The sequence below is a fragment of the Rhamphochromis longiceps genome, linkage group LG20 (genome assembly GCF_057381845.1).
Source record: "Rhamphochromis longiceps isolate RC_006_pf linkage group LG20, R_longiceps_female_GT1.1, whole genome shotgun sequence".
Lineage (NCBI taxonomy): Eukaryota > Metazoa > Chordata > Actinopteri > Cichliformes > Cichlidae > Rhamphochromis > Rhamphochromis longiceps.
This window is the reverse complement of record NC_140576.1, coordinates 26,729,871-26,747,890: the sequence shown is the minus strand read 5'-3', so window position 1 is coordinate 26,747,890 and position 18,020 is coordinate 26,729,871. Positions and strand designations below refer to the sequence as shown.

General features: G+C 37.9%; 1 protein-coding gene across 1 annotated transcript; it reads right to left on the bottom strand.

Annotated features, from left to right (window-relative positions):
• Positions 1-4,399: 4,399 nt before the first annotated feature.
• ren (renin) lies at positions 4,400-10,064 on the bottom strand. Its single transcript, XM_085393276.1, has 9 exons — positions 9,854-10,064; positions 9,326-9,473; positions 8,746-8,869; positions 8,436-8,554; positions 8,129-8,325; positions 5,695-5,817; positions 5,446-5,587; positions 5,253-5,351; positions 4,400-4,905 (listed from the first exon to the last, which is right to left on the bottom strand). The coding sequence occupies exons 1-9, from the start codon at positions 9,928-9,930 to the stop codon at positions 4,744-4,746; spliced, it is 1,191 nt and encodes a 396-aa protein (XP_085249402.1). The 5' UTR covers positions 9,931-10,064; the 3' UTR covers positions 4,400-4,743.
• Positions 10,065-18,020: the final 7,956 nt, after the last annotated feature.

Below are 18,020 nucleotides of genomic sequence, written 5' to 3'. Positions count from 1 at the left end.
GGCTGATATACAGGAGGCCAAACAAGATGTTTTTCATTTCAAAACATGGCATTGTCTCTAGAGTAGGGCTTTCATGATACTAGAATTTCAAAGGTGATACCAATCTCCAGGAAATCCTCAATACTTAATGCTATGTTCAATATCACAGGAGGAAAAATGAGTAAATTAAGATGTGCATATTTAAAAAAAGAAAAAGAAAAAAAGAACATAATAACACTGCTATGTGCAAATGTATACCACTACAGCCCTATTTACTTTCTATGCTTTCAGCAAATTCGGACCATATTGCATTGCTTAGCAAATGGAGTTGAAAGGGTAGGTTTCTTTCTCAGATTCAGTCTGGGAGTTCAAGAGGAACACAACACCACTGTTGGCACAGAGTATTTGAACTTGACAGGCAAACAACTTTGATGGGTTGGGCATTTGGGTCAAGTCACTTTACTATTCTGCAAAAAATAAAATAAAAAATACAAACAAAAGTAAAAAAAAGAGTGCATCCATGCTGTCATTTGCAATTTTTAAGAAAGTCCATGCTTTAAAACTACACCACATGGATTAGAGTATCTTCACATTACACCTACTGGAGTGGCTTCACCATGAAGCTCCCAGCACACAGTTTTTGAGCTGATGTTAATGCCAGAGGACATTTGAGCCTTAGAAGTTACCGAGTTAGAAGAGGGCTGGCGACTTTTAATCAACGTGCACCTCAGCAGTCTCTGCTGCTCTGTCACTTTGCTTGATCAACCACTTCTTAGCTGAGTTGTTATTGTTCCTAAATGCTTCCTCTCTGCCACAAAGAATTGATTGTGGAATATCTCAATAATTATTTCTTGCTTGGGCTACAGTAACTAATTAGCATTGGGTTTTTTTTAAATCTTTTCTCCTAACTTAATGTAACATAAGTTAGTTGTGTTTTTATGATGTGCCTGAACCCCCAAGACTTGTCCATAATGCTGGTGCTTAATAAAATTTTTTTAGACATAAATAATTATGTTATCCTGTTAAATTAATAGCTCCTACAGTTTTATTATTGTTATCTAGCTGCTTTGTTTATGATATCTTAACAGACAGCTAATGTGGCCAAAACTGCCATAAGGTAATTGCTAAGAGTTTAACGGCTATTTTTAATGTGCACTGGCCAGGTTAATGTTTATGATAAATGCTTAATGCTCAATGTTGAAAAAGAAGCCTTATTGGCCTCTTGAAATTCTTCATAAAACCCAGGGGTTCTTTAAGATTCTTGGCTAGTGTTGTTGCACTACTGTTCCTGTGTTTGGCTGCTAGTGGGGGGAGGGGCTTTGCACTTGCCTATCTGAAGTAGTACTGTGTGAAGTCGAGCTGTGCAATGCTACAAACTGCAAACTGCTTATACCAGTAATGATACTTTTAAAGTATAAAGGCAGTTTATACATGAAATAGCAGTGTGTCATTATTTATGACGTAAATCATCATCAGTTTTAAGACCATTAAAGACCACTAAAAACATTTCAAAATAATTTGATTTTCAACCAAAGGAGGTGAACACAGCACAACTGGTATTGATACTGTTGCAAATGAGTGTCTAATCTGATGGTCTGTATGAGTATCTTTTCTTTTTCTGGCAACCCTACTGTCTAGAGAGCATTTCCAGAAGGTTGCCAGTTTTTGGTTGGCCTGTAGTTCTGACCAAAAATGGGTCTCAAGAACTTCAGTTAGTCCCATGGTTTAGATTTTTATGCAAGATTTTCCATTGGTTTTCTTTTTGGTTGGCTAGTGAGGCTTGTTTTAGCGAAACCTTTGGGTATGTTATTTCAGTTTAGTGCTCATGTATTAACTCCAGTTTGTTTTGGTTGCTGGAATTTTGGCAAAACAGACTGTGGTTTGTTTTCCAACTGCAGGCAGTGTGTTTTTTGAGTTGTAATGAAGAAACAACTTTTTGATTTGTTGTAGTGGTGGGCGGATGTCAGAGATTGAACTCCTTTCCAGCCTATAAAAGCTGTACCATATGTTCACTTGGCCTCCCTCTTCCACTCTTCCACCCACCAAATGTTTTTGTTAATTTATTTTCATAAAATTCTATTTAATCTATTTCAGTGACTTTCCTCTTGTGCTTATCTTGAATCACTTTGTGTTAAAGGGTACATTGCTTTTTGCAGCACCGGGAAACTTTTGTTGCTAAGCAAACTGGGACTAACCATGTAAACACCAAACACTGATTACCCACAATGCTAAAACCAAGACTTAAGGGAAGTCTCACCTGTTGGAACGTGGACGCTGGTTCTCTATAGTGTTGTCCTGTGGGTAGTAGTGTCCAGATACTGGGAGGTGGTAGCAGATGCTTGCAGATATGAGCTTAGTGCATCTGGCTTGTTCTGGTGCACATAGCAGTAGCTCAGATCTGGGGAGCTTGGCCATAGCGTCTAACCTCTTTGCCCAGCTCGTGAGAAGCATCTTTTTTTTCCAGTGTGGCTGCATTCTGCTAGGGAGGAGGCTGAAAAGGGCAGGTCTGGTCAGCAATAACATTTCATTAGCTGGGAAGGAGCAAGACATTGCACAACACTATCCATATTGTCAACATCAATAGGTTTTTTTTTATGAGAGTTGTTTGGTGTATGGTAAATATAAAATATGGAGGATCCTGCATGAAAAAATACAACAGTAGAATTACGAAGGTTATACCATATGTAATTTATTTAATTTTTTTCCTTTTCTTAAATGCACACCAGGATGAAACTTCAAGGGTGGGTTGGGTTATTGTCAATTCTAAAATTACATCAATAATTACTGCACCAGCTGCAGACATTTCTTAAATTTAAAAGGCTCACTTTGAACTGATATTCCCTTTTGGAACACAAACTCCCACTGCTGAAAGGAAAAGATGATGTCTTAAACAAATTCCAGTGTGTAAGGGTAATCACCCATCACTTAATTTAAGCTATAACAGGAATCTCTGACCTTTTGAAAATGCTTATTGGTTAATTGTACACAATTAGATGAAGGGAAGCAGCTATCCCAGCTCTGTTGGTTACAAATTCTGCACATAACCACCGGAGTCTAACATTTCATGGTTTTGCTTTTCTGCAGATAATAAGATGGCACTAAATACTAATGTCCCAACTAATGTGCTTTAAAAGTCGTGCGAGGGAGACTTGGTTAGTTCTTGAAAGAAAATGTGTCTTAAAAGAGCTTGAATTAGCTTAAAAGTACAGATGTATAAACTACTGTCTTTTAGTTTAATGTGTACATTTTAATTTGTGATAAACTGTTTTTCAAATGTTTATTGTATCACATTAGACAAAACTATTAATGTTACTAATACCAAAGACCTGTCTTCATTTTGAAAGTTCAAAAAAACATTGCGTAACAGTAAATGGCCATAGCATGGGATCTCTTTGAGCAACATTGCTGCCTGCATGTTAATTTTAAGTTTTTAGTTTTATACAGTTTACGGTTAGAAAAATATTTGGTAGGATTAACATAGATTGCATCTTACAAAACATTGGTTGTTTAAGTAGGTTTGCAGCTCAGATAGTTGTTGACTCACACTAAAAGATACATTTTTGCAGTTTTTTGACTCTTGATCGAGTGCCAGTATCAACCCTCGCCTCTCTGCACTCTATCAATAGATAAAATCCAAAGCAGACAATTCATGGATGTGAGGGGCGAGGAAGCATGACAACTCCACTGTCGCTCTGCTGTAGTATGAGAGGACTTCCTTAACCAGTTCAGAGAAAGTGGAACAAAAAGATCTGACCCGAGAACATGACAAATCTACATTTTTAGATTGTTATCTATGTTTTTTTTTTAATCTGCGTGTCCTCTGTCTGCTAAGCAAGCAGAAATGCCTTCCTTTTTTATTCACTCGTTGAACGACCTTAAAGGTCGGCATTTTGTTTTGTTTTTTTCTCCAAAGGTTTTGTCATTCAGAGCGTTTTATAAATGAGATTTACTCTGGTAAAAACAGCTGAAGCAGAGTAACTTGTTTTGCTGCAGAAAAAGGCAACTCCCAAAGACAGGGATCGTACACTGCTGAAAAACTTGAAAAAGCATGATTTGAGTTTGAAAACTAACTGACATGACGCCAGCCGGGTTTCACTCCTATTGTAACTTTTAGTTGCGTAAATGAAAGTCCCACTTTGCCGACATAACTGGAATGAAACAGAGCAAGGTTTCACATTACACTTTCTAGCGCATACTCTATGGCTGACATTTAATTGTATACCTAATAGTCACCTAAAAATAGGCATCCTTATATTATTAAGCGACAATGACAAATATTTCTGTGAAGAATGCGGTGTGGTTGATTAAATCTGCTACAGCAATCTGTTTCCAAGTTCAGCCTTGACTTCCACATGGTCATATAATGCATTAGCCAGACCTAGAAGGAAAAAATGCAGCAAATTTAGACTCAAGTTGAAACTTCAATTTTATTATTTCGTCAGAACAATATATATATAATTTGGTTGTGGCTGTATGACAAATACAAGAAGCAAGTCACACAGAAAGAAACATTGTATTTGTTGGTGAATGCATTTCAGAAGGGGTTTAGTGCAACTGATTCCCAAATATAGAATAGAAATGCATGCATGCATGCAAGAAATGTGAGGATGACATTCCTTACAATTTCTTTAATACGACTTATTCAGGTCATGTGTTCACGTAAAAAACAAGCAAGGGAAGACCCGGACTAAAATTAAAAACATCGGGAGACAGCAACGAAAACAACAAGAAAACAGAAGAATGTGGTGAATATTTAAATTCCTGTCAGACTGCTGTGGCAAACCCTATCCGATTATTGCGGCGATCAAACTCTGTGTAGTAGCGTGCAATGAAGTTGGCTCCCAAAATCCATATGGGACCTGTAGGAGGCGGCACATCCAAGCCCCTGAAGGTAACGGTGCAGACTTCCCCTTCGATCTGTGATTGCTGGAGCCACAAAGAACAGATGTATTATAACACAATAACACACCAAACAAAGTGCTAGAAGTAAATGTCTACTATTAAAATTGTACTCAAAAGTATTATCTGCATAAAGGGATTACTGTTGTGGTCCTTAATTTTCATATTTTATAAGCCTAATATTACAATTCACAACAGCAGAATTAAAATACACGTAGTGCTGCAAAAATTTATTTAAAAAAATAGAAATACGTCACTAAAGTGCAAGTACCACAACATTGTACTTGGCTGTAGTACTTGGGTAAATGAACTGATTTACGTTTGAACAATGCATGCCTATGTTAATACAGTTCAGCATCCATCAACACTCTCACCCATAATATATAATCCTCCTGTGTGAGCGAGTATTCCTGGCCACCGAGGAGGAACGTGACACTGGGTAGCGTCTTCACAGTATCACAGTTGACTTTGTACTGGCGAACAACAGAGTAATAATTGGTGACAACTCATGAATTTCTGCAAACATGCTTTTTTGTGGGAAACTGTGTTGCGTGTGTAAAAGCTTACGCCACTTTCATCCAGCTGTGCTCCGATGGTTTTCATCAGCACGGACACAGAGGAGGCCGGGCCTGTGATGTAGGAGGAGCCCGTGTCGATCACAGCTGTGCAGCCCTCTGCGCAAAACATCATCTCCCTCCCCACAGAAACACTAAAAGAATGAAAGAGGAGGTAGAAATGAAAACACATGTACTTTCTGAATGGCTGCACCTTTGTACTCATGAAAACACATTACATGATAGCAAATAAAGATCATACCCTTTCATGGTAAGTTCCCATTTGCCTGTCTGTCTGGTGTTAATATAATTAAAACTTCCAGTGTAGTAATTTGGATCTGTTCCACCGAGGACAAGCTCTCCGCCTGGGGAGCGTTTTGGGTCCCTGAAAATGATAAACAAAATACCCTTAAAGTTGTGCATTTTCTCTTTGACAGTAGAAATTGTAATTTTGCTGGTTCACACAGGTTGCTGAGCTATATCACATATTAAAAATACAGTACTGTGCAAAAGACTTGAGCCACCCCACATTTCTTTATATTTTGTTTCCAAGGAGTCAGACTTTCTTGTAGCTTTTGAAATTGGTATTGAGCAATATTGTTCCAGGATTTCTGAAGATCTTTCAAAAATTTTCTTTGGACATGTGCTTCTTTCTCACTCACTTTCAGTCCAGTGCTTCAGTCCAGGTGAATGTTTTTTTGTGTTGCTTTTTTATTTGTTTGTTTTTTAAGCCATTTAACACTGACCTATAAATCATTCAAGCACACAAATGGCATCTAACTCAAGGGATGAACACACATAACCGACAACTCAGAACAAAGAACACACCCAAATCACAATCAAAGCTTTGGGCGTGTTATTAAGCGTCTTGCAAAAGCACAGTTTGTTCCCATTTCATTATCTGTGAAAAATTTCAGAGACAGAATGGTCTGACAGGCATAAAGTAGTATTTTTTTTTTTCAGCAACAAGGTGATTCTCAAAGAGCTAGTAGCCAAAAACTTGGAATATCTCAGCGTATTGTGTTGTGTGTCCATAAAAAATGTGAGAAAACTGAACAAGTAGAGGACAGAAGAAAAAGTGTCACACCTAAAAAACAAAACAAAACCATAAACAAAAACAAGCATAAAGAAGAAAACATCTATAGCAGATAAGCAGGATCTGAAAGTCATGTCGTTAAGAAAAAATACACCAAGGACCTGTCACAGGATCTGACAGATGGATCTGAACCTTCATCTGATCCATCTAACGTTCCCGGAAACCTCATCAGAAATGGTGTCATTGCACAGCTGTCAAGAAGGGGAACACAGAGAAAAGACTGAGGTATGTTGCACTAACATCTGGAAATTAATTAGCAATGGCTTTATTTTTCAGCATCACACTGATCCCAAGCACACTGCTATTGCAGAAAAATCACATTTTGACCAAAAATGGAGCCAAGGTAGCCAACATCCAAAGAAGAGTGTAACAAACCACAGCAGACCTGATGACATTTCCATGCTTCTCAGCATACTTTACTTTATTACTTATTACACGGTTGCTGTTCTAACACTTCCTGGCTGCAGCTTCCCAGCTGCCAGCCACATGTACATAACAACAATAACTACCAACAACAAGCACCGCTTTTTATGCCGGCGAGGCGTGATTGTAGATGCCGTGCAGGTGAGATGAACTCACCTGCACAGCATCACAGGCCATGCCCCATTACAAAGAGCGTTAAATATCCTTCAAGAAGCCGGAAGAACTATTTCTGAAGACTACTTAGAAAAATCCTGCCTAAGAGAGTTTAGGCTGTTTTAACGAAGACAGGTGATACCAGTATTAACTTTCAAACTCACTGGTTTTCACATGTCTTACATTACAATCAAACGCTGCAAATATTTACCACTTTCCTGGCAAAATGTAGAGTGATGAGGAGTGGCTCAAGATTTTTGCAAACTTCTGTAAATAATAACAAAAAATCCCATTCCCTCTGACAGTAAATAAAGATCGTTTACAACTTAATCATGAAGGCACCTCAATTTTTAATATGTTTATTTGAGTTATACCTACTTCTTAAATCTTACATAAAAATGCAAGAGGCAAATTTCATGAGTAAAACATGGGTTGATGCATGTTTCATGAGACATCCAACACATATAAAACACAAAACATTTATTATATATTTTCACTATTTCATTTCATATGGGACGTTCTTTTAGCTTAAATTGATTCTTTCGTATGGCGCTTCCCACAGTAAAAGAAAACATCATAATATTTTTTCAGCTGGTTTATTCTGGATATAACCAAGTATAATAAATGACAAAGAACTATGAGAAAATACACATAAATTTTTTTCTCTATTTTCTCACAACACCCTTGTGTCTCACACAGATCCAAATCCATTTCGTATGATCTTCTTCAAGTTTGGGTTTTTCTTCTAATTCTAACTTTTTCAGCTCAACAAGCAGAAATTGAAAAAACGTGATCCTAAAATCTAACAGATGTCCTGACGAGACATTATTTATAGTTATAGTGTTTTTCTCTCTGATTGATCAATTCAACACTTGGCAGCAAGTTCATTTTTTCACTGCAGCATAAATATCATTGACAGCTTGATACATTTTCTTCAGCATCTAAATTATTGTCATTATTATTTTTTCCTCGTGCAAAAGCCTTTCATATAAAATGTCAGTTCAGTTGATTTACTTATACCCACCTGCTGTAGTAGATGGAGAAAACTTCTTCTTTGAGGACGTGTTGAGACATGATATGATCGAACACTGGGGTTATGCCATCAATGGCCGCGTTGGGGTATCCCATCCCCAGCACTCCATCAAACTTGGCAAAGATGAAGGGCATGGCAGACAGAGCCGTGGCTTCAGCAAACACTTGCACTACTGGGATGCCACCAACCTGCAGCAATAAAACACTGCTAATCAAAAGTTTAAAGTGTAGTGTGCAAGAGGAAGTTTAAAAAAGAAACAAAACCCATTTAATTTGTAGGTTTCAGACTTGAAACTCACCACAACCACATCCTCGCTCAGGAATCCCCTGACATTTCCAGAGGCATACTGGATGGAAAATCCTGTTCCATTCTCAATGTAAGTCCGGGATTTGGAAGCATCATACCTGTTGTGAGTAACTGAAAGTATTTAAGCATTTAAGTCCAACAGCGAATGTTTACCTGGGAAGTTTTAATGAACAATGTTCCCTAAAATATTGCATCTATTTTTTTTTTTTTTTTTGGCCAGTGAGCATAAACTAATGTTGGCATATTGTCAGTTCATTAAGTTCACTAAGTTCAGAAAAAAATGTTTGAATATGTACACTTACAACAGGCAGTGGAGAACGGTGAGCAGCTTTGCGAAGGCACCCACAGGTTGGCTGAGCCTGTGTCAAACACCACATTGAACATCTGGGCCGGAGAGCCAATACTGATTTCTCCAAAGTACTGCGTCTATTGGAAGTGGAAAAATGTCCCACGTCATTGTTGTTTGAATAGTTTTTCATTCCAGTGTTTTATAATTTTTAAAAAAGCAAAAAAAACCACAAAACCCCCCAAAAAAACAAAACAAAAAAAAAGAAAAAAAAAAGAAAAAAAAGAATAGTTTTTCAAAGGTTTTCCCACATGTTAAATGTCACTTTTAAGGCCAATGACAGAGAAACGTGGAAAGTCTGACTCATAAAAAGAGAATATTTCAAGAGGCTAATTCAAAAGCAAGTTCATCTGCTGTTGTCGTGAAGACATCTCAATGCTCATCCAAGAGCAGAGATGAAACCTTTAATCATAGAGGTTAAAGTCTGTATCTATCTTCAGAACTGAAATAGAAAACGCAGGTGGTTTCAGTGCTACATTTTCTATCACATGTATCATCTGTAGCTCTAATCAATGGATCACATTAAGGTTTCTCACATCCAAATAGTTGGTTAGCGGCGTGGGAACAGTTCCGTTGTTGGTGTCAGCTATGCTCTTCTGGGCCAGCTCAGTCATCACCTGCTCTACAGAAACTCCCAGCTCCTGCAGAGTCTCTCTGATAGATGGCATCTTTTTCAGGGCAATTCTGGAACCAGAGCAGGAAAGAGGAAACATTCTGAATGAATGCAAAGAGCAAACTCGATAGCTAAGGTCATGTTAAAGAGGTACATGGAGTTTATTTTCTGTGCTATGTATCTATTACATATGTCTGGGGATAATCTCAGTATGCTCTCAGCACCCAGCCAATCAGATGAACAAAAACACATGTGAACCCAAATGCTGAAATCATTAGCTTTTGTAATGAATCAATAAAACACATTTGTTTTCATGTCCTTATATAATTTATGGTTTACTGTCATTACGTTTCTCCAGAATGTTATCTATAATGCTGGTGCAGAAATCCAGCGAGTTAGATCCTTTAAGCAAATCAGGTAGGCATGTAAATGATTCTTTTTTTTTTTTTACCTTCTCAAAGCATGGCTCGTGGTCACTGTCAGTGATAGAGCAACCAAATATATCCACTGATTCATCAGTAGTGCCATGGCGACTTCTCGGACTTCACTGATGTCGGTTCTGTATATAAAAGTTGGTTTTCCTGGCTCTTCTTCTCTCTCGCTCTCTCCGATGTCGTGCACCTCAACTCTTTTTATACCATGCCCTCTTTTAAGTGCTCTCACCCATGGGCCTGGCTCTGGTTGGGAGCTTTCCTGGAGGTGACCACTGGAAAACAAGTCCTTCTTCCCTCCCCCCACCTTGCACTCTACCCCTCTGCCTTGATCACACAACCTCTTCTGTGATAAACAGGTCCCAGTGAAAGATGTGAACTCTGACCCCTTAAGAAACACTGATGACAGAAAGCAGGGGTGAAGAGGTCTGCATATTAGTGACGTAGGTAACCTGGAGACCCTGTGTGAAGGGCTGTGAGAAAATTCGAAGCAACCAAATGATGCTTTGAGTTGTCAGGACAGATTAGCTTGTTTACTAAAGTCACGTTAAATCCAGATCTCGCTGTGCACTTTTACATTATTTCTCTAACCTGCTGATGATTTCATTTAATTAGATCAGGGGTGTAAAATTAGTTTTTGATCATGGGTAGCCGGCCCAGTGTGATCTGAAGCAGGCCAGACCAGAAAATCTAATCCGTAATAACCCTCATAAACACCTACAAATGGTTCCCTTTCGCTTTGGATTAAAGAAGTGCATTTTTGAAAAATGTTCACATTTATTGAACCAACCATTTACATAGGTCATAGGTGATGTTTTTGTCAAAACACATGACAGTCAAGACAAAATTGAGAAATTGAGCACCTGTGTAACTCAGTGAGTGAGCAGGTACTGATATGCCACGTGGCCCAAAAGTAGTGGCCTGGGTTCGAGTCTGACCCGTGGCTTTTTGCTGCATGTCTTCCTCTCTCACTATCTAATAAAGGCAAATGCTAAAAAAATAATATTAAATAATATTAATATTAATTTTCTGGCAAGTGATGAATGACCCTTTGGGAAGCCAGCTGTGTCAACATTAGATGGGGTTTTGTTCTTGAAAATAACAAAAACAATGATAAGAATAATGATAAAAGAAACAAGATGCTTGTCTGCATTTAACACACCTTTGAATTTCTTCTATGTGAAACAGTCAGTTAGTCTTTCTGAAAGACACACACACTGTTTAAACCTCTGAATACAATATCAATGCTGCAGATTATATTATTAATAATGCAATGGTAATGATGATGATTATTTACCAATAGCAGTAAAATAATTTCCCTGCTCCACAAGTGTTTACTGGGTTTTACCACAGGGAGGATTCCCATGGTATCTTGCCTGTCACAGCTGTGTGGTGAGTTGGTACTGTGCTGACCACCAAGTCAAGCCAGGAGATATGTGGAGGTCCATGTCTGGCGCAAGCTCAGACAACCGTAACAGAGGCCAGAGGTCAGCAGCTGAGATACTCCCTGTTGACAGATCTTCCAGGGAATGATGCCATGTTTTCATACAGATTATAGAGGCAGAGATGATTTACAGCAGAGTTATATTGCACTATGTTCGCTTAATAAACACTGGAAGATTCTACCGCCACTATTACCAGCATACTTTCTAAATAAATGCTTTTTTTCATAGTGATGACAAGTGACAAAGGGATGATTTACAATAATAAAAACATAAAAAGACTTTTCAGCTGAATCTGCAGCTCTCCTCAGCTTTACGGGGCTTTATGGGGAGTTTAAGCCCATCGTTTATACATCCGGCCGAGCATTACTGCTTTGGTTCACTCTTACTGCAAATGCAGATACATTTAGACACCAGCAATTCCACACAAAGCAGCATTCAGCTGCTATAGAGATCAAAATCAGAGCAAATAGAAGCAAGAGAAAGGGGAGTGTGTCAGGCTTATATGCATCTTGTTGTGTTTACAACTGTTTCAAGTGGCCAATAAAATAAGTTATTGCAGGTTCAAAGCTTTAATGATTGATTTTTTTGGCTTCTTGGCACAAAAAGCCATAAACACATTATTATTGTCTAATAGAGCTGCTGTGGTGAAAGTATTACCAAACTATTATCCATTTACCAGTTTTACCAGAGGCTTGTTTTAAAAAAATAAAAATGAATAAAGAGGAGGATATGGACAAGTATTACCATCAGTTTTTACATTTTTAAGACACATATTACTTAGGAGGCCCATGCCTGTTTATTCTTTAATACCATTAGGCCTTACAAGCAGGTTTTGATAGTGCACTTTGGCAATCTCACAGACACCTGACTCTTGACCTGCTAGGTTAAATGGATACCCATAAGTTTCTTTCCCACACTGCCTAGGGAGACCCATGCGTCACTGCTGCATGGCCTCCCACCTCTTCACTTAGGCTACTCCACTGGTGCACATGGGAAATGTAAGATTATCTCCTGCATAACAATTTATATCAGTTTTATATTTGTTTTTTGTATGTCATTAATATTTCCTTGTAGGCCTTCACTTCAAGCCAAAATTTAGACTTTGGTCATGCAGAACTACTCAGAACCGTATAATAAAAGCTGTTGAAAAAGGTGCAACTGAGCAAACCTCAAATGTGTTCCTGCTGACAGATGCATATCAGAGGCAGAATTCGTGCGAGAAGCTATAGCAGGGTTGCGTAGGGACTGTGTTATTTGATCTTACACATTTTGTTTTTATTTTATATATTGATAGTTGGAGTTATCGTCCTGAATTGGTGCTTGAATTTTCACTAAGGAGCAGGGGGTTTTTTCCGACCAGCAGAGGGCAGCAATTGACTGAAAAATCCACTAGGACAACTCTCAGGAGTTCTTCCTGTTCTTTGATCACATGCAACTCAGAAGAAAAACATTACTTATTAATCTCCGTGAGACTGTTTGTAGGATATGCACGTGTGTCTTCATCCTTACACTTCAAGATAAAGACTGTCCAGACTCATCTTTAAGCTGCACTGGGACAAGCTACCTCCAAAAGAATTGACATGATGTCTGAAAATCCCTGTTCTTTATATTCAAGCTTTTCCATTCTAAAATATTTATAATACATTTATAATTTAAGCATAGAATGGTATAACTCAAGGGATGCACAGTGTTAACAGACGACTTATTAGAAAAAAAACAACTAGTATTACTAGCAGCCTGTCCCAAGAAACAAATGTGGAGTGCAGAATGCTTGGACTTGAATGCAAGATACAGCAAAACAAGGTTAAAAAACAACAAGTGAGACATTTATTTGTCTGGAAAAGTAAAACAAACAAACAAACAAAGAAACAAAACACCCAAAAGACAAAAACAAAAACAAAACTGAGGTATAACATCCAAAGTACAAGGAGCCCAGGGAAAACACAGAGGAAAAGTACAACACAACAAGGGAGAAGTAGAGGACAATATATACACAGGAAGACAGTGCCCACTAACAAGGGAAGCGGAAACAGCTGGAAACAGCTGGAAACAGCTGGTGATGACAATCAAGACAGGAGGGGAGAAGCAAAACTAAACATGAGACTAGAGACAAATGACTATCAAAGTAAAGCAGGAAATGAAAATCATCACAACTGAAACCCAAAGAGAAGAACATAACAAACTTAACAATGTACATCAGTAAATGGGAAAAATAATCCCAAAAACTACTTAAATAAATTAAAAGAAGGCTTGTCTAAAAAGGTTATTTTCAAGCTCACTGGAGTTAGATGACGAGATATGAAAAGATATTGTGGAAAAAAAAAAGTTTTGCGCTCTATCAACATTAACTGCAATTCCCAGAGAGCTCTATTAGGAAGCAGGTGCACTGTTAGGATAAAACAGCTGGAGAACACACCAGAAACCATGGCAACTGCACTTGTTTTGCTGCTCAGCGTTTGCGACTCAACACAGTGTGCCCATCCACCTGGATCAATGAATATTTAATAACAGCAGTCACACAGTACCTTAATTATAGTTAAACAGCTCTGGTTGGTACTTGCTTGGCTCATACTGTACATCTGAATTACTCCAACGTATGTTAATTGGTGGTAGTGGAGTGCATAGATAGATACTTCCTCACCACTGCTACCACTCTACTCCTACCACTACAGCTACTGCTAATACATCTCCTAATGAAACTCTTACTACTAGTGAGAAGTTACTCATCCAACATGTTTAATTCACTGGTCTTCTACGTGTGATTTCACACGGTGATGCTTTATGATGTCACATTTTGTATTGTTAGGGCCCTCTGCAGGCCTGGATGCTAAAACTAGTTCAACAAATAAATCCTCATTCAACACCATACAAAAGGTTTTCATTTAGACATCATATGCTTGATGTAAAATAGAGGCATAACAGATAAACATATTTTATTAAACCACCACACCGGAAATACACTGATTGACTAATAGGTTGTATAGTATGGCTTACATTCTACATCAATCAGTAGTAGTAACATGTAATCAAGTAGAAAACAAACTCACAAATGGCAACATGGATACAAAAAATGTAAAGGTAAAAGTATACAGACCACACAAAGACAATCTTGAAAGACTCAAAACAAAATCGTAAATGACAGAGCACAAACCTCATAAACAAACGTTTAACAAGTTCCCCAATTCTTATGCTCTTTCACTCTTTTTAAATAAGTGCCATTTTTAATTCTTAATATAATAACAAGCATTAAATGCAGTATCTGTCAAATCCATTACATTTTTACAGAATAGCAAGCTGAAAGATGTTGTGGTTACTGCAATCACAGCAGGATTGTGTGTACAGGATATCCTCATTTAAAAAAGACATCCTCCTCTAATTGCTTAGCTTTGTGACTTCCTGGACAACAAGCACACATATCCTTGCACTCACCAAACATCCTCTGTGTGGCGTTAACAATAATGGGCTGACTCATCTCTGAAGGAGAACAATGGAAATCTCTTATTGTATCAGTCTGATTGTTGTTATCTGTCTTGTGTGCCTGTTTTTTGTTTTTTTCCTCTGCTGCTACTGTGACTGTCATTACTCATCCAGAAACACAGTGCTGGATAGATAAAACTGTGACATCAGACCAGAGTAAAGCACTCTCAGACTGCCTTAAGTCTTTGCTCCATTTTTAACAATCAGTTGGGCTAAACTAATATGTTCATTTTGACATGCCTTCAACTATGTTCAAGAGTTTATTTGGTAACTCCCTTTAATACAGCCCGTGACTGAGGGCATAATTCCCTTTAATTAAATATAATTACATTGGTTTTTACAGGAAGCAAATAAATACTTATACTGTAAGTAAATTTATTCTGTAAATAATTTTTAGTACTGCATAAGTTAATATATTTTAGAGAAAAGAAGAAACAATTACATTGTAAGTAGCGAGTCTACATAAAAGTAGCGTCTCTTTTTCTGTAAAATACATGGAAGTTAGGCACGGCATCCTGATATATGATATAAGTTAAGCTAACCTAAGCTAATTATCTATTAGGGAATCACTTTGTTGGAACAAATGCTTTGTACCCATTATTGTAGCTACTCTCATTTATGAAACTTTATAGACACAAAGACTGGACTGAAAATCAGTGAAAAAGCAGCCAATATCCAAATAAAAACTTTGAAAGAACTTCAGAAAACTGGAGAAACAGGAGAACTATTGCTCAAGGCCACTTCATTGTATTAGAAGAAAGTCTGGCTTCTTGGGAGCAAAATAAAAAGAAGGGAGGGGTGGCTTAGGAGCTAGCTGCCAGCTCAGCTTTGCAAAGAGACTGGGAGCAAAGACAAGGGCCTAGCTCTGCCCAAATGTAATAAACCCAGCCTACCAACACTCACTATAGAATGCTCACATTACATTTCTTTATATGCAGAAACAACTTTTGGTTTTTATGATTTTATAGAATATATTGGCTTAAAAGACTACAGTTCTATAAAGACTAAGTTGGAAAGTAGGTGACTCAGAAGAGCAGCTGGCAGGCTGACGGGAATCCATGAAGATGAAGAGGGATTCAAGGGTAGGCATGCAGATGAGTTACAGGTAAGTATTTTTCCTTACAGGTAAGGAGGCAAACTGGAAAGTTCAGATGAGTGGATTTAAATTAATTTTCATATAATCAGTCCATAAATTGTGGCTCATCTCTGTACTTTCTCTCTTTTCTTTTTTTTCAAATTTCTATCTGGTGCTCCAATTGTATTATATTTTATTATTTATTATGTTTTTATTTTGATGAGTGGGTTTTCATGGAATTCATGGAACCTCTGCAGTAATTTGGACTTCAGACAGGTTACTATGGAACAGACAAGAAAACAGGGTTGAAAAGTCCATAACACAAGGGCTACTGTAGATGAAGACACAGTGAAACACAATTACCATCCACAAAGGTGCTAACGATCCGGTGGGGAGTACCTGCATAAGCCGGTCCTAAATACCATGATGAACGACTACAGAACAGGTGTGAAGGTGAGAGCCCAGGAAGAAAGGATCTTCTCCCTGTAGGCTGTCCATCGAGGAGAGCCAGCCCACAACCTCAGTGTAAAAAAAAAGAGAAGCAGCGAAAGAAAGGGGGCTAGAGAGAGAAGCTATGGAGAAAAAATGAGTGAGTGAGAGAGAAAGAGACGCAGGGAGAAGGGAGAAGAAATCATGACAGTGTGTGGTTTTTCCAGATATCTCCACTTTGGTCCTGTCTGTCCCAGGGACATTGTTCCGGATGTTTTGCAGTTTATTCAGATGCAACTTTGCAAATCCAAGCTGTGCTGCCATGTTCTTTTTATTGAGAAGAGGCTTTCTCCTGGCACCTCTTCCAAACAAGACATGCTTGTTCAGTCTTTTTCTAACTGTACTGCAGTGAACCTTTAAATTTAACACTCTAACTAACACCTGTGGTGTCTATTGCTCTTGAGTTTTTGCAGTTTCTCTGCACAGTCTGACTTTGGAGTGAATTTGCTTGGATGTTAACTCCTGGGAAGACTTTTACTTTAAAAAATGCTATCAGTTCTCATTACGTAGATTATCAGTGCCATAAAAGTAAAAAATACTGTTAACTTATATTTCACACAACATAATTAATCACAGGAAATTAAAACATAGTATGAAATGTTATGGTTTCTCTGAAGCTTACCATATTATTTAAATCAGACAAACTGTTGTTTAATCATAACTTTGATTACGATACCTAAAACAAAGCTGATGCTTAAATTCTTTGGAGGATTAACAGATGCATCATAAACAGAGCAAGCTAGACAGCTAATGTTATTTAACATAAAAAAGACACATCCATACCAACTGATTCTTCATTGTATGCCATGAGCTGAACATGGCCTCCTCTCTTTCAAAGATTGTGTCACACTCCTTTGAGACAGGCAGTCACACAGCTGATCAAACAGTAAATCTGATTTTGCCTAAACAGCTTCACTAACTTCCTCCTTCCAGAACTCCAGAGCTTGCTTTTCTTTTCAAAGGAGAACAACCTCAAGTTAATACCCGATTAGCTTAGCCACCATAAAAATAGCCGACAAAGTGAAACACTGGAATTCTTCTATGAAAGAATATCAGGTCTAAACTGCTCACTGTTCTTGAAAAATACATCATAATTTGTGGTCTGTGCCAGCAGCTGAGTCGGATTGTCTGCTGCCTATTTTGATCTGTGAGTAGAGGTGGAAGAAAGTCATATTATCTTGTTTGGTGAAATATTTTTAAGTCAAGCATGAGATCTGAGGGGGATGAGAATCTCGTGGTTGGTAATAAAGTGCATTAGACTGGGATATGTGGTTACGTGTTAGTCTGGAGGCAGGAAATGTGTCTGTGAGCATGCCAGTGATGTAAGTTAACTTATCTTTGGAAACCTCATGGCCTGTATTCAGAATCTTGCTGAAGTTAACAATAAAAGTAGATTATCATTACACAATGACGCACTGGCAGATAAACAGCCTTAAAAGATCTTAAAAAGTGTGGAGTTTGTTTTTTTCCTTTGACTGCAGCAGAAACTGTATGTTTTCTTTTATGACAACCTTATTAGCAAATATTATTTCTACAATAGGGTCACTATTTACTGAATTTGCTCAGCTTTGACATGTTGTATTGAGTAACCTTTGCAGGCTGTATGTAGCTCCATGGTTTGCTCACATACACACTGATGGTCCTTACACAGTTTTTATGGTAATGTGCAAAATACATATTTTTTTTATCCTGCATCAGATT

Coding starts and splice junctions, on each gene's coding strand:
- ren (XM_085393276.1), bottom strand. CDS start 9,930: ATGGCACTACTGATGAATCAGTGGATATATTTGGTTGCTCTATCACTG. Junction 8,555..8,745: donor ACCGTTCTCCACTGCCTGTT/GTAAGTGTACAT, acceptor AAATACTTTCAG/TTACTCACAACAGGTATGAT. Junction 5,588..5,694: donor TGGGAACTTACCATGAAAGG/GTATGATCTTTA, acceptor TCATTCTTTTAG/TGTTTCTGTGGGGAGGGAGA.